At 40.6% G+C, this 24,597-nt stretch overlaps 1 protein-coding gene across 1 annotated transcript in view; it reads right to left on the bottom strand.

Annotated features, from left to right (window-relative positions):
* The window catches only part of FOCAD (focadhesin), a 283,468-nt gene that overhangs the window by 244,564 nt on the left and 14,307 nt on the right, over positions 1-24,597 (bottom strand). Inside the window, exon 4 of the mRNA XM_047064929.1 lies at positions 14,903-15,007. Coding sequence (XP_046920885.1) covers positions 14,903-15,007 — 105 coding nt within the window. The remainder of the gene's footprint in view (positions 1-14,902; positions 15,008-24,597) is intronic.

Raw genomic sequence — 24,597 nt, 5'->3', positions numbered from 1 at the left:
CTTCACCGACTGAGTCACCCAGGCACCCCAAGAGGTAGTAATTTTAAAGCAGGATCAGAAATGATGCACATAGGACCAACCACTAAAATTTAACTTTTACTTCACTGGGATTGTGGGAACCACTCTAGCCTTTTTGCATGAAGCTGAAGGCTTATCTTGCTAGCCGCTGGATTGAGCGATTCTATTTAGTATCTCTGACTTTTACACGAAAGATGAGATGAAGTAGAATATAGTAGAATAGGGATTATCCAGATTAATTACTGATTTAGACATCTGGATAATTAAATTTTCTACAGAATTGATTATGTCAGATCCAAGTGCAAATATTGCAGAGAATAATACGCAATATTGATTCCAAGAAACTCTCTTGAGGAAGAAGGGAAGCCCAAAATAAGAACATTGAATCTTACTAGTGATTAACATTTGATTATAATATTATACTCTTCCCATTGAATACAATGAACCTAAAATCAATTATAATTGCCAAAATTTTGTTTTAATACTTTGAGCATAATGAAGCCAAGAGCTAAATTCTCCCTTGTGAATCATCAAATTGGTAAGTGAATACAAATATATAAAGCTTTATGCTTAATTGAGTGAATGCATTTTGCAATTCAATATACATTATGGCGCAACTGCCATGCATGAAGTTTTCCCACTCTTTGCACTACTGCTCCTTGAGGTCAGATGATTCTTTGGGTGGGGGGGGGGGGAGGAGTTGTCCAATGCACTGAAGGATATTTAAAAGCATTCCTGGACTCTACCCACTGGATGCTAATAGCATTCAATATAGTTGTGGCAATCAAAAACGTCTCCAGACATTACCAAATGTCCCCTGGGGAGCACAACTGTCCCTGGTTAAGAAGCACTGCGGTACGTAAAATGACAAGCACTATCAGAGGCACAAAACCGATTAAACCATGGTACCATCCCAGAGCCACTGCAAAAGGCTAGGATTCCACCTTCACCTTCCTTACGCTGAACCAAAATCAATCGGTCGTACTCAAAATTTCAGATTTCTTACGGAAATACACCGATCAAATTTTAACACTGGAGCACAAGAGTTAACACAATACAGTAGAAAGAAACTCAAAAATGTCTGCTGGAAAGCTAATGGAAAAGTAGTCCTTTCCAAAATATAGAATTAGGTTCCAACATAAATGGTATTAAATGATATACACACTAATTTGAGTAGGATAGAAAATAGTTATTTTCCTATTTAAGATACTATAATTAGGGCATTGAAAATGTCACAAGGCTAAGTATAATTCACTCCATTCCTGATGCATTCCAGGATTATTAAATTCGTGGACTATTCAAGATTTTTCTTTCTTTCTCTCAATTCACTGCTCGTTAGCCATGCCACTTCCTTCAAGTACATCCAGTTGAGAAAGGTCAAGGTAAATGGAAGGATCGGCAACTTAAACAAGTCACCTCTGCTCTTCATTAGGAGCACTTTTGATCAAAAAGAGAATGTGGTACAGAAAAACACCAAGCAAGACCTGGGTTATGCCTTAAAATTTCAATGATCCCCAAACCGGCTATTCAAGTTATAAAGCGTTAAGTTGCCTATAACAATGGACTCAAAATGATAAATGGGTTGACCATACAACCAAACTGATCACTTGTGAAATTAATAGTGGCAGACAATGGTCTGAAGAACAAACACCCACGTGGGACACGGTCATCATTTTCATTTATACAAGCAGTGCGTCCATATCATCATCACAATCCTATCTCGGAAAAGACTAGGAGTGGAGAGGGGAGGGGAAACAGGAAAGGGAAAAGCAATGAACTAAAAGCGTCGAGCTCCAAATTTACATTCTGGCTCCGCAACAAACCGTGGGATTTCAGGCATGAGAATTAACCTCTTTGGGGCAAAGTTTCTTCATTTGGAAAATGAGGACATCAGACTGAGTACCTTCCAGTGCTAGAGGTAGAGAACTCAAGCCACCCATTAAAGCCCTAACCTTCACACTGCTCCAGACTTGAGGTAGAACCAAACCCTGTCAAGGCAGAAGGCGGTACGGATGGCTCTCAACTGTTAATAATTCTAGGCCGAGTTTATAGGACTCTAAGGTCAACATCTCATAAAATCCAAGCCTCAAAAAAGAGGTCTCCCATTTTTAATCTCAAAGAGATAAATCATACCAGATTTTTTTATTTCAGAGAGAAGTGCTTTTTTATTTCAGAGAGAAGTACAAATTTTTAAGTCAGAATTTTCTAACTCCTGAGACATCCAAGAGATTCTCCCTTCCTCTTAAAAGAGAATAGCACTGTTTTTCTAAAGATTACAAATCAATACAAACTGGGCGACCTGGTCACCTTTCACCGGCCTGTAAGGGCCTCTTCTCTCTCCCTCACTGTGTGGTTTTTGTTTCTGCCCCAGATGAACCCATCTGTTGTACAGTCTTTGACACTTTCCCATCTCAGGATTTATAAATGTTTAACTGCCATCTTAAGTAAAGCATCTAACACAGCACCTAGCACACCGAATACTCCATAAACGGGGTACCGCTGTGATGATCACGCGGGTAGGTTTCCATCTTAAACCAGAGCAAAAGCTGCTTGAACGCTGGATCGGTCTTAGTCTTGTTAGGTTTCCCTTTCGGTGCCAAGGCACGGCTACAGTAAATGTAACAAACACACACACACACACACACACACACACACACACACACACACACACACTTTCCCCAAAGCACCTTTTAAAAACTCTTTCACCGGATCCTAAAAAACCAACTTATCACAGGGCCTCTAGTACGTGGTTTCAAAGTCCACATTGTTCAGAGAAAAAAAAGCCCAGAGGAAGCACGCAGAGTTGGTACCTAATACTTCGGCGCTCCCCACCCTTTAATAATATTGTCAACAGCACAGAGCAGTACGCGCATCTTAACAGAATGGAGTGGGGGAAGGAACGAATGATAAATTCATGGTTCCACTAGACCAGCGCGGCGGCAATGACAGAATAAGGTATGTAACTAGATTCACCTCCCTGAGTATAAATACATCAATCTTAATAGAAAAGAGGGAGTAAAAAAAAATTAGTCTTGTGGTAGGCAAATCAAAAAAGCAAAAGTTATTTGTAACCTTTGGGTCACCTCAACCTTTCTGCTCCATCTCTGAATACACAAAAGCTATGATTTGATTTACATCATAAATTCAGCGATAGACACAGATTGCCTTTTCTGTGTGAGGAAACAATGCCTGCAGTCACCATGCATTTTCATGTATGCAGCTGTGACCCTGGCGCTTTCAGAAGCATAGCATAGCACTTACTACATCAGATATGCATTTTAAAAGCATTTCTCTACCTGCTCTGAATTTTGATTTGAAAGTGCTGGGTAGAAGCCAAAAAGGGATTTACCAAAAAAAACAAAACAAAAAAAAAAACAAAAACAAAAAAAACCACTCTGCAGATTTTAAGATAAAGAATTGCATAACAGAAATTTAAGATCCCACAATGCATACTACTATAAAAAAAGAAAAATTAAACCATAATTGTGAATTATCCTATAGTCTTGTGTTTTAAGACAAACGTATTTTTCCTTTCCACATAGCTCCCAGAAGAAGATTTTTAGATCAAAAAGTGTTTTAATTCTGACATAGTCACTAATGTCGACGAATTTGACTATTTACTTTGGGTCCATAATGCAAACAGGGAGAGTATAAGATTTCTTTGAAATCTTTTTTTTTTTGCAGGATCCCTTTTTTTTTTTTTAATTTTTTTTAATGTTTATTATTTTTGAGAGAGAGATAGAGACAAAGCCAGCAGGGGAGAGGCAGACAGAGAGGAGACACAGAATCTGAAGCAGGCTCCAGGCTCTGAGATGTCAGCACACAGCCTGAAGCAGGGCTCGAACTCACAAGCTATGAGATCGTGACCTGAGCTGAAGTCGGATGCTCAACCAACTGAGCCAAAGTCGGACACTCAACCAACTGAGCCACCCAGGTGCCCCCAGGATCCCTATTTTGAGAGGCAGGGTATTAACGCAAAGGTGTCTACAAACATCGGAAGTTTAGAGCTATTTTTAAGTACAAGGTAATGGCTGTGGGGCAACCAATACTCAGGGTTCCAAAACTTCTATTATTAAGTTACATGCCATGATTGCAAAAAATATGTACAAATAAAAATAAAATTACATTAAATTTAAACACTAGAGACAAGATAAATAGGCTAATAAGACAAATATTACATTTTATGCCCTTAAAGACATTCATCAATTACTATAGCAATGTTTAAATTAAACATCCACGTTTAGAAGACTTTAAAAGCATATTCTAGTGGCAATTGCTAACTGGAAGACCGTACAATACATATAGCTTATTCTTTAGGTCTGATTCTAAATCCCAAGTGTAAACCCCAGGTGATTAGAACCATAAACTGTGAACAAAGACTTCCCTGGGTGGGAAAAAGGAGAGAAAAGAGGAAATGAAAACAGAAGCAAAACATGCAGTTCAACAGAAAGAATCAAACTGCAAAGAGCCAGATGGCCCTCGGAAAGTTATTGGCTCTGCTTTCCCGGTTACTGCCCTTGCTTAGTTCTTATCATTAACTCTGCTGGGCTTTCTCAGAGTCAGATCTGACACTGATAATTCCTTCTTACCCATATTCTTTTTCATAATTTTTCTATAAAAATGTCCATGTATCCATTAAAGCAAGAATTCACAATCCCTTTGAAATGATACACAAAATTTTGAGGACTAGTGTGTGTGTGTACATTTTCTATGGAGGGACCAAAACTTTTCTGGGGTTCTCAGAGAAGGTCCTGATCAACCCCTCACCTCCAAAACCTGGTAAATACCAGTGAATTACAGTATATCTAAAGTAATTGTTGCAATTCAGGCTTGTTAAATTCCCTCTTTCAAAAAAAAAAAAAAAAACTACAAAGTAAAATACTACTTACTCCTTCCCCCAAAGAAAGGTTATATATGATGTGCCCAAAAATGGTAACTCCCCAAGTACTGAAGTTTCTGTAACTTGAGCAAAATTAAAATATATTAATGTGTTCTAATGGTTCCAATCCCTTACGGCAGCTTGACTATGTAGTACAGACGATTTAATAATGGTGTCATGCTTATTTTATGCTAAATAAAACCAAACGTCTACATCTCAGGGGATCCCTTTAGATAATATGTTGAATTACTGAAATAATCAGCTTCCCCAAAAGCAAAATGCTCACTTTGACCAAAAAAAAAAAAAAAAAAACCTAAGGATTTAGATGGTCAAGTTTTTAAAGTATTACAGGATTCTAAGCAACCTCATTAATAAAATGTAAATGTAACAAGAAAATTTACAAAAAAATGAAAATAGCTACTCTTTTTAATTTTTTCCTTTAGTGTCTCAAGTTTTAATTCTAATTAGTTAACACACAGTGCAATATTAGTTTCAGGAGTAGAATTTAGTGATTCATCATTACATATAACAATAACTACTTCTTTTTCAAACGTTTATTTTAAGCCAAGTACACATGCACGTGTGCACATGGGGAAGGACAAAGAGAGGGAGAGAGAGAATCCCAAGCTGACTCCCCACCGTCAGCACAGAGCCCGACACGGGGTTCAAGGGGTTCAATCTCACAAACCGTGAGATCATGAGCTGAGCCAAAATCAAGAGTTGGACACAACCAGTTGAGCCACCCAAGCGCCCCCTTTTTTTATTTTATTTCATTTCATTTCATGGAGAGAGAGAGAGAGAGAGAGAGAGCACTAGCCAAGGAGAGGGACGGAGGGGGAGAGAGAGACCATCTTAAGCAGGTTATGTGCTCAACACAGAGTCTGACATGGGGCTCGATCCCATGACTCTGGGATCATGATCTGAACCAAAAACAATTGGATGCTCAGCCAACTGAGCCACCCCGGCTCCCCTAACCTCTCCCTGATTTTAGAAAAATTCACAGGTGTCATGTAAAATATAGTGCCAATATAATCATAGTAACTTGAGTATTACAGAGAAAGTAAGTTCAAATCCGAATCTCACTTATTACCTCAATACACCTGGCTGACGATGTCCATTTTAAAGATGAAGACATGGAAGGAAAGAAAGGTATATCTTTTTCTAATGTGACCTTGAAATACCATGATGTTGTTTGGTTATTTTAGCTATTTGCCAGGGATTCACAAACCTATTTCCACATCAGGAAATGTTGTTAAATATGTCGATTCTAGGCACCCACACTGGCTGACATCCAAGCTTTCTAAATCGGTATCTATAGACACAGGGTTTCAGAATCTATAGATTAAGTGCATTTCCAGGAATCCCTACTATTTCCATCTCTCCATTGCCACTAGCAAATCTGAAAGGAGTGGTAGGCTAGGGAAATCACCACTTTGAAATCATCACGATGAAAATTAGTTGGGAGGCTGTGGGCTTAATGAGGAGCAGGATAGCTGCTTGAGTCCAAGAGTCCTCCCCAGAGATTGCTTATTAGTTACAAGAGGAAAATGATTAACAGAAACAAGACATCACCTTGACTGGGTAACCAAAATTAACATCACCACGGAGGGGTGCCTCGCTGGCTTAGTTAGTAGAGCATGTGACTCTTGATCTTACGGTCATGACTTCGAGCCCAGGCTGGCGGTAAAGTTTACTTACAAAAAAAAAAAAAAAAAAATTATCCAGTGATGGAGAAGATGGACATCAGTGCTTCCAGGTGTGATATCCAAAATGTCAAGGTCATAAAAGACAAAGAGAGGAAGAGAAATGGTTCCAGACTTTAAAAGACTAAAAAGATAGGACAACTAAGGGGACCATGTGATCCTCAACTAAATCCTACACACTAACAATAAAAAGGAAAAAGGTAGAAAAGAACGTTATTAAGAGAGAGGACAAAACTAGAATATGGACTATAAATTACTCTCTCGATGTTAAATTTTCTCAAGTTGATAACGGTTCTCTGGCTATATAAAAAAATATCCTTGTTCTTAGAAAATACACAGTATTGAATACATACAATCTACTCACAAATGTTTTTAAAAATTATATCGAGCTGATGGCTCAGAGCCTGGAGCCTGCTTCCGATTCTGTGTCTCCCTCTCTCTCTGCCCCTCCCCCATTCATGCTGTGTCTCTCTCTGTCCCCAAAATAAATAAACATTAAAAAAAAATTAAAAAAAAAAATTATATCGACAGGGGCACCTGGGTGGCTCAGCATCCAACTTTGGCTCAGGTCATGATCTCACGGCTCATTAGGTTCAAACCCCACACTGGGCTCTCTGCTGTCAGCACAGAGCCTGCTTCAGATCCTCTGTCCTCTTCTCTCTCTCTCTCTGCCTACCCCCCCCCCCACCTCATTCTTCCTCGGTCTTTCTCTCTCATATAGAACGATAAAGCAAATGGGGCAAAGTATAAAAACACTCACAGGGTAAATGGTGTAAGGGAGTCCTTTGTACCATTCGTGCAACCCTTCTGGAACTTTAAAATTATTTCAAATAATTTAAAAATATTTTAAATTTTTAAAAATAATTAAAATAATTTCAATTTCTGTAAAAAGAAAGACCTCCGATAACCCCCCACTACGCTTTAACTAAAACCCAAAGTCTATGCCACGGTCCTGTGTTCTTGGCCACGCCCCCTGTCCCGGGCCTCTGTCTCGGCCTCCCCGTCTCTCCAACACTAAGCTCCAGCCCTGCACCTCCCCGTTAGCAGCTCCAGGGCACCAGCCCTTTTCCACAGCAGCATGCAGGCACATGCTTCCACCCAGATCTGGAACATCCTTCCTGTGTCCTTCCCACGGTGGACTCCACTGCGTTCTTCAAAACGGATAGAAAACGCAGAAGGAGTTCAATGCTAAGAAAGAGCTAGTCAGCCAAACTAAAACTGGAGCTACATTTTGAGGTCCACAACCACCAACCGGTCTTGGCGCATTGCGCGTGGGAATTTCCCTTGGGACTCTCTCGCGCTTTCTATTTGCCTGCCTTAAGGGACAAATGTGTTTGCCTTAAGAGATAAGTGAAAAAGATCAATATGAATTCAGAAGTACTTCAGCCCTTAGGACACACGTCTTCACTTTCTTAAAATTAACTCTCCATCTAAATAAACGACAGAACACCGTCCAAACAGATGAACAAATACACATCTAGAGTGCATAACTAATCCACTCAGGGTACAACCATCCATGACGATTGGCCTAATCACCCATTTCAGAGCACACAATCTGCCAAACCATTTAATATTCCCTGATTTCAGAAAGTACAGCTTGATGTCGATCAGACTGAACCTTTCCACAAATAAGATTCTTAACATTTGCTATTTGTGCATGTCGGCCACTGTCTGGCACATCAGAATGGTGCCGGAATTCTGGAAGAAGCAGTCACTGCTCATGAATTCACAGCTATTTCCTCACTTCGGCTAAAGGAAGAGAGATCTTGAAAAGATTGCCATAATATGAATATGCAGAGGAAAAACTACATGCAGAAGCACATGGTAAAATTGCAAGAGGGAAAAACATGGCTTATTACAAAGCCACCGAGAAAATGAGCCTCAATAATTTAGGAACCATAAAGATTTAGTTTAGTTCTTCTTCCTTCCGACTGACATGCCCACTACCTCTCAGTTCTCTGCCACACTTCCTCTATGGTCAATATTGGAGAGCGTTTAAATAACTTACATCGAGGTATGTTACAGAAATATGGAGTTCAAACTAACCAAAAGGAAATCCAGACTGAACAAAAGGGGGAAAAGAAAAATAAGCCTCAACTAAAGGACACATTAGCAGTTTAAAAAAAAAAAAAGGTAATTAAAAAATTGTTCACAGGGGCACCTGCGTGGCTCAGTCAGTTAAGCATCCGACTCTTGATTTCAGCTCAGGTCACAATCTCACAATTTGTGAGTTCGAGCCCCAAATGGGCTCTTTGCTTACAGCAGCACCTGCCTGGGATTCTCTCTCTCTCTCTCTTTCTTTCTGCCCCTCCCCTACTCCCTCTTTCTCAAAATAAATAAATACACTTAAAAAAATAAAAAATAAAAAAACTGGGGCGCCTGGGTGGCTCAGTAGGTTAAAGTAGGTGTCCAACTTTGGCTCAGGTCATGATCTCACAGTCCATGAGTTCGAGCCCCGCCTCCGGCTCTGTGCTGACAGCTCAGAGCCTGGAGCCTGCTTTGGATTCTGTGTGTCTCTCTCTCTGCTCCTCCCCTGCTTGCGCTCTGTCTCTCTCTCTCTCTTTCTCAAAAATAAACGTTAAAAAAAAAAAATTAACTATTAAAAAAATAAAAAAACTTGTTCACCAGGAAAGAAGAGCTTCTCAAGTTTCTGAAAACTGGTAAGTGCCTAAAACAGAGGCTGCAAACCTGTTTGCACTTGGACTCCATCCTGTGAACAGATGTGTTTTGTCTGCCTACCCTGTATTTTTAAAAATTTGAATTGTTTTCTGGCATTCAGTGGTCAGGAATTTCAGAGAAAATATTCTTAACATTGAAACATCTGAAGGTCTAGCAGCAATGAACCCCTACTGCCTCATGTCAACAACTGGCCAGCAGTTCTCCACCCTACCAGCACGTTGGAAACCATCTAGGAAGCTCTAAAATCATGCCAGTGCCTGAGGCTAACGCTCCAGTCATTCTAGCAAAAAAAGCCCAGGCACCTGTATATTTAGAAGCCCCTCAGAGGCTCTACTGGGCAACCAGAGTGGAGGCTCGTGGACCCGGAGTTTCACACGTAGCCTCCGCGAGACATAAATGTGCTGTGTTGTGCTTCCAGCTACCCCCATCTTAAAAATCATTCACTGAAACATTTAAACATCCCCATTTAATCTTGTTGAAGGCACAAGACTAAAGAAGGGTCCGGCTCAGCGATACGAACTTTACTAGCCACATACCCTCTAGTCTAATGGATCTCAAAGCATGGTCAGTAGATCGCCGGTCTATCCAAATCTTAAAATGCACGTTTCCAGCCATGTTCCAAACAAACAGATCAAAAACGCTGCGCCTGGGTGGCTCAGCTGGTTAAGCGTCCGACTTCGGCTCGGGTCATGATCTCGCAGTTTGTGAGTTCCAGTCCCGCACTGGGCTCTGTGCTGACAGCTCAGGGGCTGGAGCCTGCTTCGGATTCTGTGTGTGTGTCTCTCGCTCTGTCCCTCCCCTGCTCGTGCTCGGTCTCTCTCTGCCTCTCAAAAATAAATAAATGGTAAAAAAACAAACAAACAAAAAAAACCCTCTGAGGATGAGCTCCTCATAAAATACAAACACTGCAAGTAAGTATTGCTTTACAAGAGGGTGCGGAGGGCTCTCTTCCCCTCCTGCTCCAAACAAGCATCATCTGACCATGAGGAACACTAACTTGCTAGGGCCACAGAATTATTTCTTTGAATAGAGCGGTGGAGTTTAAATCTCTTACATCCCCTCTCGCATGTGTACTTCACTTGCTTTCACTGGCCTGCTTTACCTTTAGAAACGCTCTCTGGTTCTGCTCTCGACCTGTCTATTGTCCTTGGTGGACATGGCAAGATGAACTTGGTGCCTTGGTGCTTAGGAGGAAACAGACTTTTTGCCTCCCAAGCAGGGAACAGAGACAAGGAGACAGGACTAAGCCACTCAATATCCCCTCTGGTGTGCCCCCAACGGGCTCCTTGCAGCTCATATGTGGTACCTTTAAGCTCCCAGGGGCTCAAGCAATAGTTCTCAATTTTGACCCACAGGTGACCTATATCCAGATCACTGAGCAGCTGGGTAAACACGCCGATTCCCAAGTCTCCTGCAGAACCTACTGAATACTCATCTCCAGCAAGGGCTTGAGAAGCGGTCCTGTTAACAAGCTCCCCGGGCGCTTCTTAGGCACAGAAAGTTTGAGAACCGCTGAGCTCCAGGTTCAACAAAAGAGAATACCCTCTCTAGAGCGCCTTCGAGAAATTCATAGGAACCAGGGGAAGCCGCTGGCTCATGCTGCGGGGGCTCCCGCCCCGCTCTCTTCACTTCCATACGGGCACAACTTGTGCAATTCAGCACCGACCCATTTAAAATAACCGCAGACTCTGTTTTGCTAGAATTCCAATTAATCTGCTGTTAGGACAAGGAGAAGTGAGAAACGCGTAAACTCCAAAGCTGTAGGCTAGAAGAGTCCTTAATACCATCAAAACGCAGATTAGTTTCATTCCCAGAAAGCTTACAATTATTTGTCATACAACTTCCATTTTAAATTAATCTTCCAGCATAACCAGGGAACGCCTCTCTCAGTGGAGTTCTGGGCTCCGGGTAGCCCTTCTATGCTTTCGTACACAGCTCATCAGCCGCCTCTCCAAAGCGGAATGATATTGCTAACCACCGTGTGGCAAAGAAGGCTCTAAACCAGCATGACAATTTTATGCTTGACTCAGGTAAAATCATAGCTCTCTTGAGGGGAATCTGCTCTTCAGACTCACCTCTCCTCTGTTCCTGCCATCCACAATCCCCCCTGGAGGAACTTAAGGCTCTTATACACTCGATTACACTCTACTGATTTATAGTGCCAAACAGCCATTCACATAAGGGCTCTCCATAAACATTACTGGATTATGCCAACTCAGGTGATTGATTCTGGACCTCTTAATGTGCCGCCCCTCTAAAGACACAACTTATGTATCCAGTACGATCTGAGCTCCTCACACGAGGCTCCCCATCCTCACCTTCCACCGACTGTCTTTTGAAAACAAGACCGTAAGTTAGAAGAACCAACTAGAGGGGATGATAAATTATAAAGCGGGACAACAGGTGAAACATTACAGATGACTGAAGGTCTGGCAATCACACACAGCAAGGACAATCAGGACGAAAAGGAGAATAACTCTTTGGATGATAGAAAATTTGCTTTTACCATCCTCTGAACCAGAGCTTCTTAAACTTTAGGGTGCCTACAGATTACCTGGAAAATCTACCTGGAACGAGGGTGCTAATCCAGGTAGGCTGAAACAGAGTAAGAGATCTCAGCCTCCTAACAAGCTCCCAGGTACCACTAACACCGCTTCCGATCAAGCGCTGCTTATATAGTATAGCGGTGGAAAGCAGCATCGGCATCACCTGGGAGCTTGTTACACGACAATCCTGAGCCCATCCTAGACCTAAAGAAAAAAAATCCTGCGGCACCGGAGTGGCTCAGGCGATTGGGCGTCTGACTTCGGCTCAGGTCATGATCTCTCAGTTCATGAATTCAAGCCCCATGTTGAGCTCAGCTGTGCTGACAGCTCAGAGCCTGGAGCCTGCTTCAAGTTCTGTCTCTCTCTCTCTCTCAAAAATAAATACATATTTTTAAAAATTACAAAAAAAAGAAAAAGAACCCTTTAATCAACAAGGTCCCGGGCACTTAGCAAGCACATTAGAGGAGGGCATGAGCACTGGGTGTTACCTGTAAGTGATGAATCACTAAATTCTACTCCTAAAATCAGTATTACACTCTACGTTAACTAACTGGGATTTAAATAAAATTTTAAGTTTTTACAAACATAAAAGAAAATGCACATCAGAGCAAGCTGACATACCGTCTTATACTCACTGTGAATCAGAATCATGTGGGATCTTTTTAAAAAAATCCAAATGCCTAGGCCTTACAGCAGAGATTGATTCAGCTGATCCGGGGCATTTGATTAGTCCTAGGTTTGTTTGTTTTTAAGCACACTCAGGTGGTTATAATAAGCAGTCAGTGCTGAAAACCACTGAATTAAAAATACGACACTGGGAGGGTATCTGGGTGCCTCGGTCAGTTGAGTATCCGAGATGAATACTCAATTCGGGATGAATTTCACGGGATGAAGCCCCAAATTGGGCTTTGGGCTGATAGCCAGAGCCTGCTTGGGATTCTCTCTCTCTCTCCTGCTCTCTGCCCCTCCCCCCCACTCTCTTGCTTGCTCTCTCAAAATAAATAAACATTAAAAAAGATATATCCCCCTGGGAGGAGGGAAATATGGAGTGACTACTAATGGGTGAGGAATGTGGGAGGATATGAAAACGTCATAAAAGTAATTATGGCAAGGTTGCATAATTCTATGAATATACTAAAAACTGTTGAACTGTATACTTTAAATGGGTCAATCCTGTGGTATGTGAATTATATCTCAATAAAACTATTACATAAAAATTAAAACTTGAATGACTTTCCTATTTTAAAATAAATAGCTCCCAATGAACAACAATGAAATGGAATTATTTTCTATCCTAGAAGAGTGGCCCAAGAATTTGAACTTCTTTAAACACACACACACACACACACACACACACACACACACACACAGATGTTTATATGACTCATCTAGAAATATTTAAAATCTGCTCATCTTCGTCTTAGGTTCAATTCTGGTTAATGTAATGGATGAAAGAGAAACCAGAAATGAAAACATTGTTATCTCACAGAGCACCACTATGTTTAAAAAAAAAAAAGAAAAGAAAAAAATCATATTTATCAATTTGAAAAAGTTTACACACCCCAAGTTTCCAGAGTATTTTCAAAAAAACAATTTTCCTTTTGCTTCCTCAATTTAAAAATAAATTAATTTATGAATTAACTCATAAGTTAGCAATGAATTCACTAATTCATTGTACTACATTCTTCCAAATTTTCTGTATGTTTGAAGATATTCAAAAAACATGTCAAGAAGAAAATACATAAAATGAAAATCTGACCTTGTTAGAAAACTGGCTTAAGAAACTCTCAATAACGTACTCACAAAAATCAAAAAGATCATAAGTAGCACTAAAATTTCAGAAAAGATCATTGTAATACAGGAGACACTGTTTGCTTATTATCAAAAGCAAAGTACCAGAAGTATATGTAACAGGTACCAGTTGGTATTTTGGAGACTCTCGTAGCTTCTGATAGCTGTGATGTCAAATGCTCAAAACTACAGGTGCTATATGCTCAAGCCAATGACGGTTCATTAGCACCTGACTTATTTTCCCTGTTGGATCACCATGTAAGCCATTCGCCCCCCCCAGAACCACTGCCCTTGTTTATGGTCCCACGTTCTCATTCTTCTGAAACAGGCATATTCCAGACGCATAACTGAACAGAGTTCCTGGGGCCCTCTATTCACTAAGAGACGCTCTCTTAAGAAATGGCTTTCTGGGGGGGTGCCTCGGTGGCTCAGGAGGTTGAGCGTCCAGCTTTGGCTCAGGTCAAGATCTCATGGCTGGTGGGTTCCAGCCCCGTGTTGGGCTCTGTGCTGACACCTCAGAGCTGACAGCTCATCCCATGAACATTTTCTTTCTGTGCTGACAGCTCAGAGCCTGCTTCAGATTCTGTGTCTCCGTCTCTCTCTGCCCCTCCCCCTGCTCTCTTTCTCTCTCTCTCTCTCTCAAAAATAAATAAACATTAAAAATTTTTTTTAAGAAATGGCTTTCTGGGACCTTCAATGCAATGGTTAGGGTCACCTTCACAAGTAAGCATGATGCCGTCCCTTGTCCAAACTCCTCAATAAAATCCAATGTATTTCACTGTAATTGTTACTATCTTCTGTGTTGCTATGTTCTTTTTAACACAGTTCTACCATGTTACATTATATACAGGACAAAGAAAAGGCAAATCAATGCCCCTAACTACCAACCTTGCCCCGGGTATTAACCTTTAAATGGCCTATTCCTTTTTAGAGTGAGGAAGTTTACCCTCCTACATAACCCAAACTCCTCCTGCTTTATGTACATTCACTCAATCAACTCTACAGTTTTCACAGTATTGGGAAGATGGTTACAATTTTCTAGAGCAGAAGGAAGTTTGGGTAACAGATTCCAATTCCAAGGAAGCAACCCTGAAACCCACAATGGTGACGTCGGCATGTTTTCAACTCTGCCTCAATCTTACGCATCTTCAAAATACTAACTTCCTGAGAGGTCAAGACCCACAATCACTGCCGAATTAAATAACTAGTCCTTAACAGATTAGCATATCTGTTCATAATTTAGTTAACAAGTCGCACACATTTTGAAGAAAGAAAAAAAGGCATACCTTATAGTATATAAATTCCGAATATTCTTCTCCCCACCTTGTCCTTCCTTTAGAGCTTGCATTTGTAATAACTTCATAATGGCTTTTAGCAAGCCATGTGTATTCCTGTAAAGAAACATAACAACGTGTTAAATGCCAGAGATATAAAGTGAATATTCTAATCAGGCTCTTAACCCTACCATTTTTAAATAATTGAACACTTGCCACCCACACTAAACAGAAACACCCACACGCACCCACCTCTTTCTACAGCACAGCCAAGAGGCCTAGAAGTCGACAGCTCTCAGGCAACATATTTAAAAGAGAACTGGAGCCAAAGAATCAAACCACCAGCCTCTCAATCACCTCCCTACACACACTTGGTGGGGGGGTACCAATCAGGAAAAAATAAACATCAGCCCACATAATTGCAGGCAGTGACCACATCAGTTACCCATGCTGAATAATTAAGTCCTTCATTTATAAATATTAGTAGACCATGGATAATAACCAGACATATGAAATGGATTAGCCACTCAAAAAAATGGGCCAGGGGACCATTCGGGGCAAATAACCCCCAATAAAATAAAATTAATGGGAGTGGGGAATAAAATCTTAAATTTTTCCTTTACTCTCTAAGAGGTAGGAGGATAATATATCAAAAAAAAAAAAAAAGAGAGAGACAGAGACAGAGAAAGAGAAAAATAGAATAGCCTGCCCTTTTTATTTTTTTCTTGTTATTAATTTTTTTTAAATTGTGAAATGTGATCTTTTCCAGCTTTATTGAGGTAAAATTGACAAATACAATTATAGTATATTTCAAGTATACAATGTGATATGTGCATACATTAACTTGATTATGCAATCATTTCATAATTAACACATCCATCAACTCACATACTTTTTTTCTGATGAAAATACTAAAGACCTACTCTCAGCAATTTCAAGTATACAATACATTATTGTTAACTGTAGTCAACATGCTATACATTAGATTATCAGAACTTACTCATCTTATAACTGGAGTTCGTATCCTCTGACTAACCTCTCCCCACTTCTCCCACCCAGATGCTGGCAACCACCAGTCTACTGTTTCTGTAAGGCTGGCTTTTTTTTTTTTTTTTTTTTTTTTAAGTAGGTTCCACACCCAGTGCGGAGGCCAACAGGTAGGGGCTTGAATTCACGATCAAGACTGAGCTGAGATCAAGAGTCAGACACCTAACTGACTGAGCCACCCAGGCGCCCCCTTTTTTTTTTTTCCTTTTAAGATTCCACATACTGTTACCTAGTTCAGTATTTGTCTTTCTCTGGGTTAATACGTAGCATAATACCCTCCAGGTTCATCCATGTTGTTACAAATTACCCTGCCTTTTAAAATAAGGTTTTCTTGGGGAATAAAAAAGAAATCTTAGAAATAAAAAAATAATTGCTTGTTAAATAGGGGGGGAGCCATATTTTTTAAATCATGGTTGTTAATATTTATGGAACATCCACTGTAAGCTAAGTATACTCCTAAGTGCTTAACATGTATTATGTAATTTACTATCCAGAATATGGTAGGTTACAAGTCACTGTTAACTTTATCTTTAGGCTAGGGCAAGACTTGGACTTAATTCATTGGTATCATTTGGGGCAATTATGTGAGGTGTTATTTAGTGTACTCTTTTATGACATTTAAAGTTTTCCGGCTGACAAGAGGTTTGTCCACACTGTCCGATACATCAGCCGATAGCCACATGTGGCTCCTGACCACTTGTAATGTGGCTCATCCAAACTGAGACGTGCTATGTGTATAAAAGACACACTGCGTTTTAAAGATTCAGGAGACAAAAAGAATATAAAATATCATGTGTAATTTTTTATATTGACCTTACATTGAAATCATATTTTCGATATATGGGGCACATACTATGTCATTAAAATTAACATCACCTGTTTCCTTTTACTTTTTAATGCAGCTATGAGAAAATTTTGAATTGCATATGTGGCTCACAATTGTGGCTCACATTTCCTTATTTAATAATTTGCTTTCAATGTGATTGGAGTTCTAGAGAAGACAGATAACAGCCCTATGATTTTTTTTATTGATAATATAGTTAACATACAGTATTATATTAGTTTCAGGTCTACAATATAATGATTCAACAATCCTATATACTTCTCAGTGCTCATCAAGATAAATGTACTCTTAGTCCCTTAAAGGATTTCACCCATCCCCCCCACCCACCTTCCCTCTAGGAACCATCAGTATGTTCTCTGTATTTAAGAGTCTATGTTTTTTTTTGTTCAGCTTTTTTTCTTTCTTCATTTGTTTCTTAAATCCCACATATGAGTGAAATCATGTGGTATTTGTCTTTCTCTAACTTATTTCACTTAGCATTATATACCCTCTAGGTCCATCCATGTTGCTGTAAATGACAAGATTTCCATCTTTTTTACAGATGAGAAATATTCAGGGTGTGTGTTTTATTATATCTTCTTTATCCATTCATCTTGGATGGACACATGGGTTGTTTCCATATCTTGGCTCTTGTAAATAATGCTGCAATAAACACAGGGTGCAGATATCTTTGCTAATTAGTGCCTTCATTTTCTTTCAGTAAATACCCAGTGGTGAAATTACTGGGTCATATGGTAATTGTTTTTAATTTTTGAGGAAACTCCATACACACCTATGATTTTTAACCAGTTTGGGTCACCCATCCCTAAAAGCAGTAGAATCCCAGAGAAAAGCACATACATCATATAGATGCATTTAATTCACAGAAAACTAAGGCTAATAAATGAACTCCAGGTTTTTTTAATTTTTTTTTTAAAGTTTATTTTCTTGACAGAGAGAGAGAGAGTGTGAGTGGGCGAGGGACTGAGAGAGAGGGAGACACAGAATCCCAAGCAGACTCCAGGCTCCGAGCCGTCAGCACACAGCCCAATGAGGGACTAGAACTCACAAACCATGAGATCATGACCTGAGCCAAAGTCAGACGCTTAACTAACTGAGCCACCCAGGTGCCTCTGAACTCCGGTTTTCTAACCTTTAAGTTAAATCTTGTTTGGTCTTATTTGTGGATCCAGACTTTACTGTGTGGAAAATTAAGTCTGTACTATATTTTAAGCAAGCATGTAGCATGAATAGATTGTAAGTTTTGAAAAATAATGGCGTCAATCAAATAACAGATGCATTCAAACAGTAAATTCAATTGAGTAATTATTTAAATTATTCAAATATTTCAAGTGGCCTGAGAGAGATGGTTTCAGATTAATTTTTATTTAAATTCTGGCTTTAATTCTAAATTTTTTTTTTTCAACGTTTATTTATTTTTGGGACAGAGAGAGACAGAGCATGAACAGGGGAGGGGCAGAGAGAGAGGGAGACACAGAATCGGAAACAGGCTCCAGGCTCCGAGCCATCAGCCCAGAGCCTGACGCGGGGCTCGAACTCCCGGACCGCGAGATCGTGACCTGGCTGAAGTCGGACGCTTAACCGACTGCGCCACCCAGGCGCCCCTGGCTTTAATTCTAATTAGCTAGGGAATGTTGGGCAAGACTTGTAACACCTAGAAACCACAACATCCTCATCCATACAATCTAGAATCATAAGCCCATCTCTTGTGTTGTTATAAAGAATGAATGAGGGGCGCCTGGGTGGCTCAGTCGGTTGGGCGGCTGACTTTGGTTCAGGTCATGATCCCGCGGTCCGTGAGTTCAAGCACCGCGTCGGGCTCTGTGCTGACAGCTCTGAGCCTGGAGCCTGTTTCAGATTCTGTGTCTCCCTCTCTCTCTGCCCCTCCCCCATTCATGCTCTGTCTCTTTCTGTCTCAAAAATAAATAAACGTTAAACAATTTTTTTTAATAAAAAAAAAAGAATAAATGAGAGTATGTCAGTAAAGCATCTGGTTGTTTTTTCAATAAATTGTGGTAATCTAGTACTTGTAACCGTACCATAAAGATTGTAATGTTTTTCCCCCTTTACAGAGGAGGCTATACAAACCCAAGGGTCAGAGTTCATAAATGCTCAAGCCTAGAATATGCCTAAAACTAACTACAAACCCAAACCTACCCTAAATCCTAGTATTTTCCATCTGTCCTCATAAAGACAGCCATTGTTTTCTGTATCTGAGGTCTTGTTTTCAGCCATTGTTACTCTGTCTCTGAGATCTGCTCTTTTTTTAAAAAAAAAAAAATTTTTTTTTAACGTTTATTTATTTTTGAGACAGAGAGAGACAGAGCATGAACGGGGGAAGGTCAGAGAGAGAGAGGGAGACACAGAATCTGAAACAGGCTCCAGGCTCTGAGCGGTCAGCACAGAGCCCGACGCGGGGCTCGAACTCACGGACCGAGAGATCATGCCTGAGCCGAAGTCGGACTCTTAACCGAATGAGCCACCCAGGTGCCCCTCTGAGATCTGCTCTTAAAAAAAACTATATTTTTGGGGCGCCTGGCTGGCTCAGTCAGAAGAGTATGCAAATCTTGATCTCAGAGTTGTGAGTTTGAGCCCCACACTGGGTATAAAGATTACTTAAATAAATTTCTTAAAAAACTGAAAAATACAACTAAATTACAGGGTGCCTGGGTAGCTCAGTAGGTTAAGCATCTGACTCTTCATTTCGGCTCAGGTCAGGATCTCATAGTTAGTGAGTTCGAGCCCCACATGGGGCTCCAGAGCCTGCCTGGAATTCTCTCCCCCTCTCTCTCTGCCCCTACCTTACTCATGCTCGCTCGCTCGCTCTCTCTCTCTCAAACTAAACTTAAAACAAATTTTTTTAAACGAAATTTCTATTGAATTCTATATGATTGCAGAAAGAGGTTACAATAATCGCTTGATTAGTGCTGAAAATCAAAATGGTGAAATGGTAGAAAACAATAACCACTAGAGAAGCAAAAATCAAAAACAGGATAGAAAAATTTTTCATTGAATTTATGTCTCCAAATTAAAAAGGCCACCAAGTGCTAGACAAGATTCCTGAAAAAATTAATTGCTGACATTTCTCAAATCCAAAGACAAAAGGAAAATCCTATAAACTCAGATTTTATAAAATAAAACATATAAAATAAAGACCACAAGACTGACATCATGTCTAATTTCGCATCAGCATTCTCATCTGCAACAGTGATTGAAGAAATATATATGGAATTCTAAGGAAAGGGTTTATATAACTTAGTAAGTCTAAACACCCCCCCCCAAAAAAATAAGAGTAATTCATTAAGACAAAAGAAATACTTTCAGACATAATATTCTGACATTTTTCTTAACAAAGTTCTCTAGTTAAAAGATAACCCAGGGGTACCTGGGTGGCTCAGTCAGTTAAGGTCCAACCCTTGAATTTGGCTCAGGTCATGATCTCACAGCTGGTGGGATTGAGCCCTGCATTCATGCTGACAGCATGGATTCTCTCTCTCTGCCCCTCCCCAACTCGTGCTCTCTTCTTGCTGTCTCTCAAAATACATGAACATGAAAAAAAAAATTTTTTTTTCAATGTTTATTTATTTTTGGGACAGAGAGAGACAGAGCATGAACGGGGGAGGGGCAGAGAGAGAGGGAGACACAGAATCAGAAACAGGCTCCAGGCTCTGAACCATCAGCCCAGAGCCCGACGCGGGGCTCGAACTCACGGACCGTGAGATCGTGACCTGGCTGAAGTCGGACGCTTAACCGACTGCGCCACCCAGGCGCCCCGAAAAAAAAATTTTTTAAGATAACGAATGATGATTGTGCAATTTTGTAAATATGCCCAAAACGACTGAGTTAATGCACTTTCAAAGGACAATATTCTAATACGTGAATAATATCTCAGTAAGGTTCTTATTTTAAATTAAAAAAAGAAAAGAAAAAGATAAGGGATTAAAAAAACTGAAGAAACAGAAAGAGATATATGACAAAGAACTGGTCAGGATGAATACCAAAAGAATGTATAGCCAAGTCTTTAACATTTTTCAAATGTGACAAAGAACAAACAGAAAAAGGCAATCTATAACTAAAATTCCAGGTAGTTTTAGCAAAGTGAGTGGGGAGGGTTTTCAGGTGAGAAAAAAACATTAAGAGACAATATGAGATGAAATATTTACAAACCTATAAGACACACAAAGCGTTAACATCCAAAAAACAAGAAAAGCAATGAAAGCAGCCTAACCATATAACAGAAAGATGAGCGAAGAATAGAGATATGCAAATGACAGAAAAGTAAGGTTCAAAATATCCAGGATTGATGAGTGAATGGGGGAAAAAGCGCTTTCAGGTTGAGCATTCGTTGGTTCAATGTTTTTTAAGGTTATTCTTTTTAGTAATCTCTACACCCAACATGGGCTCGCACTCACTATGCTGAGGTCAAGACTCAAGACTCACATGCTCTTCCGACTGAGCCAGCCAGATGCCCCCGCTGGTTCAGTCTTTATGGAGAACAAATCGGCAGCATCCATGAATTTTTAAATCCATAAAAAAAAAATTTTAAGTACATACCCGCTTTCCCATGATTTCCACTTCTAAGAACCCCTCATATAGAATTACCCTTATATATACTCAAAAGAAGATTTTACACTGCATTCGTTATCTTAAAAAATGGAAGAAGAGGGGCGCCTGGGTGGCTCAGTCGGTTGAGCGGCCGACTTCAGCTCAGGTCATGATCTCGCGGTCCGTGAGTTCAAGCCCCACGTCGGGCTCTGGGCTGACAGCTCAGAGCCTGGAGCCTACTTCAGATTCTGTGTCTCCCTCTCTCTGACCCTCCCCTGTTCATACTCTGTCTCTCCCTGTCTCAAATATAAAACGTTAAAAAAATTTTTTTTAAAAAATGGAAGAAGAGGGGCGCCTGGGTGGCTCAGTCGATTAAGTGTCAGACTTCGGCTCAGGTCATGATCCCACAGTTTGTGGGTTCAAGCCCTGCATCCGGCTTTGGACAGGAAGCTAGGAGCCTGGAGTTTGCTTCAGTTTCTGTGTCTCCCCTTGTCTCTCTCTGCCCCTCCCTGCTCATTCTCTGTCTCTGTCTCTCTCAAAAAAAATCAACAAACGTTAAAAATAAATTTTAAAAAATGGAAGAAGAAAAACATGTTTGTCAATAGAGAAATATTTCAAATACGATACATTCACAATCTAGAATACTCTTTAGCCATTAACAAAGCTGCAAACAGACCTATGGAAAGATGTCCAATGCCTATTAAGTAGGGAAATGCAAGTTTTAGAACAATATGCGTATGAAAGGAGTATCCCATTTTATAACGCTTATGGAGTGTATGTGCTTATAAAATATCTTTGATACAGGTCTAGAAATGGGGCTCCAATTTCAGAGCAATTAGCTGGTCCCTGATTGCATGTGCCTGGACTTGATTGCACAGCATCACCCTGGCTGCTTCTATATTCCAGAGTGAACCAAGTTAAGATCTGGTAGAACCTGTGAGACACCTACCAGACACCTACCCTGAGCCCCATCACTTCGCAGTTTTTACCAGAGCCCAAAAAGGAAGTGATTTTTTTTTTTTAATGTTTGTCTGTTTATTTTGAGAGAGAGTGAGAGCGCGCATGCATTCGGGGGAGGGAGGGGCAGAGAGAGAGGGAGAGAGAATCCCTAGCAGATCCCGCAACATCAGTGCGGAGCCCAACGCAGGGCTCGATCTCATGAACCATGAGATCACAACCTGAACCGAAATCAAGAGTCGGATGCTTAACCCACTGAGCCACCCAGGTGCCCCGAGAAAGTGAATTTTTAAAAAAGAAGAAAAGAAGGGCACCTGGGTGGCTCAGTCTGTTAAGCATCTGACTTGGGCTCAGGTCATGATCTCACAGTTCGTGGGTTCAAGCCCCACATCGGGCTCTGCACTGACAGCCCAGAGCCTGGAGCCTGCTTCAGATTCTCTGTCTCCCTCCCTTTCTCTGCCCCTCCCCCACTCACACTCGGTCTCTCTCTCTCTCTCTCTCTCTCTCTCTCTCTCTCTCTCAAATATAAGTAAACATTTAAAAAATTTCTTTAAAAGAAAAAAAGAGAAGATGAAAAAAAGGAAACGTTTCCTGCTTACTACTTTCACCGCCTGCAAGTGCCATTGTTTGAGTTTTCAAAGAAGTACGCACTACCTTTATTTTTTTATTCGTGAAAAAGGGGATGGGGAGATTCAGAATCTCAAGATGAAGCTGGGCCACTGAACACAAACAGGAGATGAAATCTGATCTAGGTGGATAGTATGAGCGGAAATTTAAATAAACAATGAAATAACCATGGGATCCTTTATTTAGGACTTCTCTTTCGCCAGTTTGGCACAGACACGAAAACATGTTAATATGAAAAAGCAGACTTCCGAGAGACGTTTGCAGGAACTGGAATTAGCCTGTAGGTAGACAAGCAGGCTGCCTGTGTTTGAGGTACACAGGTACGCAGAAGAGTTCCTTAACGAATCAAAGTGAAGGCTTTAATAAGGGCAGAAAAGATCTGGTTACCTATTCTGCCGAACATTCAGGGCATAACGTGTCACCTGATATTCCCGCTCCAGTACTGGAATGTGCCCCAAATTCAACATGTTTAAAACCTAATTCTTGCTCTTTCCACACACCTTGTCTTTTGATGTTCCCTATCTACCTGTTAGGCAAGCCAGAAATCAAGGAGTCACCTTTGACATACCCCTTCCAGGCACCCTCCATAGTTGGATGGAAGATGGCTAACCGTCTTGCTTGACTGCAGAAGTGACCTCTAAAAGCAATTTCTAGTTCTCTAACTACATGATTTTTACACATGAACGTATATCCAGCTATAATGATGACACTATTGTTGTTTTTTAAAAGGAAATATACAGTTAAATAGCCACAGAAGAAATTATATAGTGTCCGGGATTTCCGTCCAAGCATGGCAGGGGGTTGGTTATGGAGGGAGCATGGCAGGGGGTTGGTTAAGAGACTGTTGGGATGAGTGACAGAACATGAGGGTTCATAATACTGTTCTACCTATTTTTGAAATCATCTATTAAAAAAGTTTTTAGAGTCAGAGGAAAAGTTCTTCTTTCTAACACCAACTTTGTCCAAAATTTTCTTGGTAACTTTTTTGGGTCACACTGTAAGCTAGTTTCCTTTCCTCCCTCCCCACTGGCCATCAAGGCAGTGATTGTTTCTACCATTGCTACTGTTTGGAGAGCTAATATATAATTTCAAATGAATATTCCAGAGGATGATGATAATGGAAAAGATGGTGACATCTCACCATCACAATAACACAATTATGTTAGCTTTGACAATGATTCTCTATTGACTCAGTATCTCCTCTCCCTACCCCTGTCAGAGCAATACCGATCTAACATCAGTCACCCCTACTTAAGCACAGCTGAGCTGAGGGGCTGAAAGATACCTATTTCCAACGTCATGGCTTTCCCTCAATTCAGTTCTGCTGCAGAAGAGTCCTCGGAAATAGTGTTCCAGTCCCCTCTCTGTTTGGGGAATTGCCACTCCTTCCCCATTCGTGTGGTTACTGTATATGGAACCTAGTACACATATGTTCACATAATGAAGACACACAGCCTGCTGAAGGTTAAATTGTGTCTCCCAGAAGGACACATTCAAGTCTTATCCCCTGGTACCTGTGAATGTGACTTTATTTGGAAACAGGGTCTCCGCAGATATAATCAAGATGCGGAGATCAGACGATTCTGGGTGGGCCTTAAATTCAATGGCTGGTGTCCTTTTAAGAAAAAGGAGAGGGAGAGCAGAGATAGGAGAGACAGACACACGGAGGAGAAGGTCTTAAAAAGAC

This window comes from Lynx rufus, unplaced genomic scaffold (assembly GCF_022079265.1).
Source record: "Lynx rufus isolate CCGP_SWC_20201006 ecotype Redwood Valley unplaced genomic scaffold, mLynRuf1.p SCAF_10, whole genome shotgun sequence".
Taxonomy (NCBI): domain Eukaryota; kingdom Metazoa; phylum Chordata; class Mammalia; order Carnivora; family Felidae; genus Lynx; species Lynx rufus.
The sequence above is the reverse complement of the archived record's forward strand: the minus strand, read 5'-3'. Positions and strand labels throughout refer to the sequence as shown.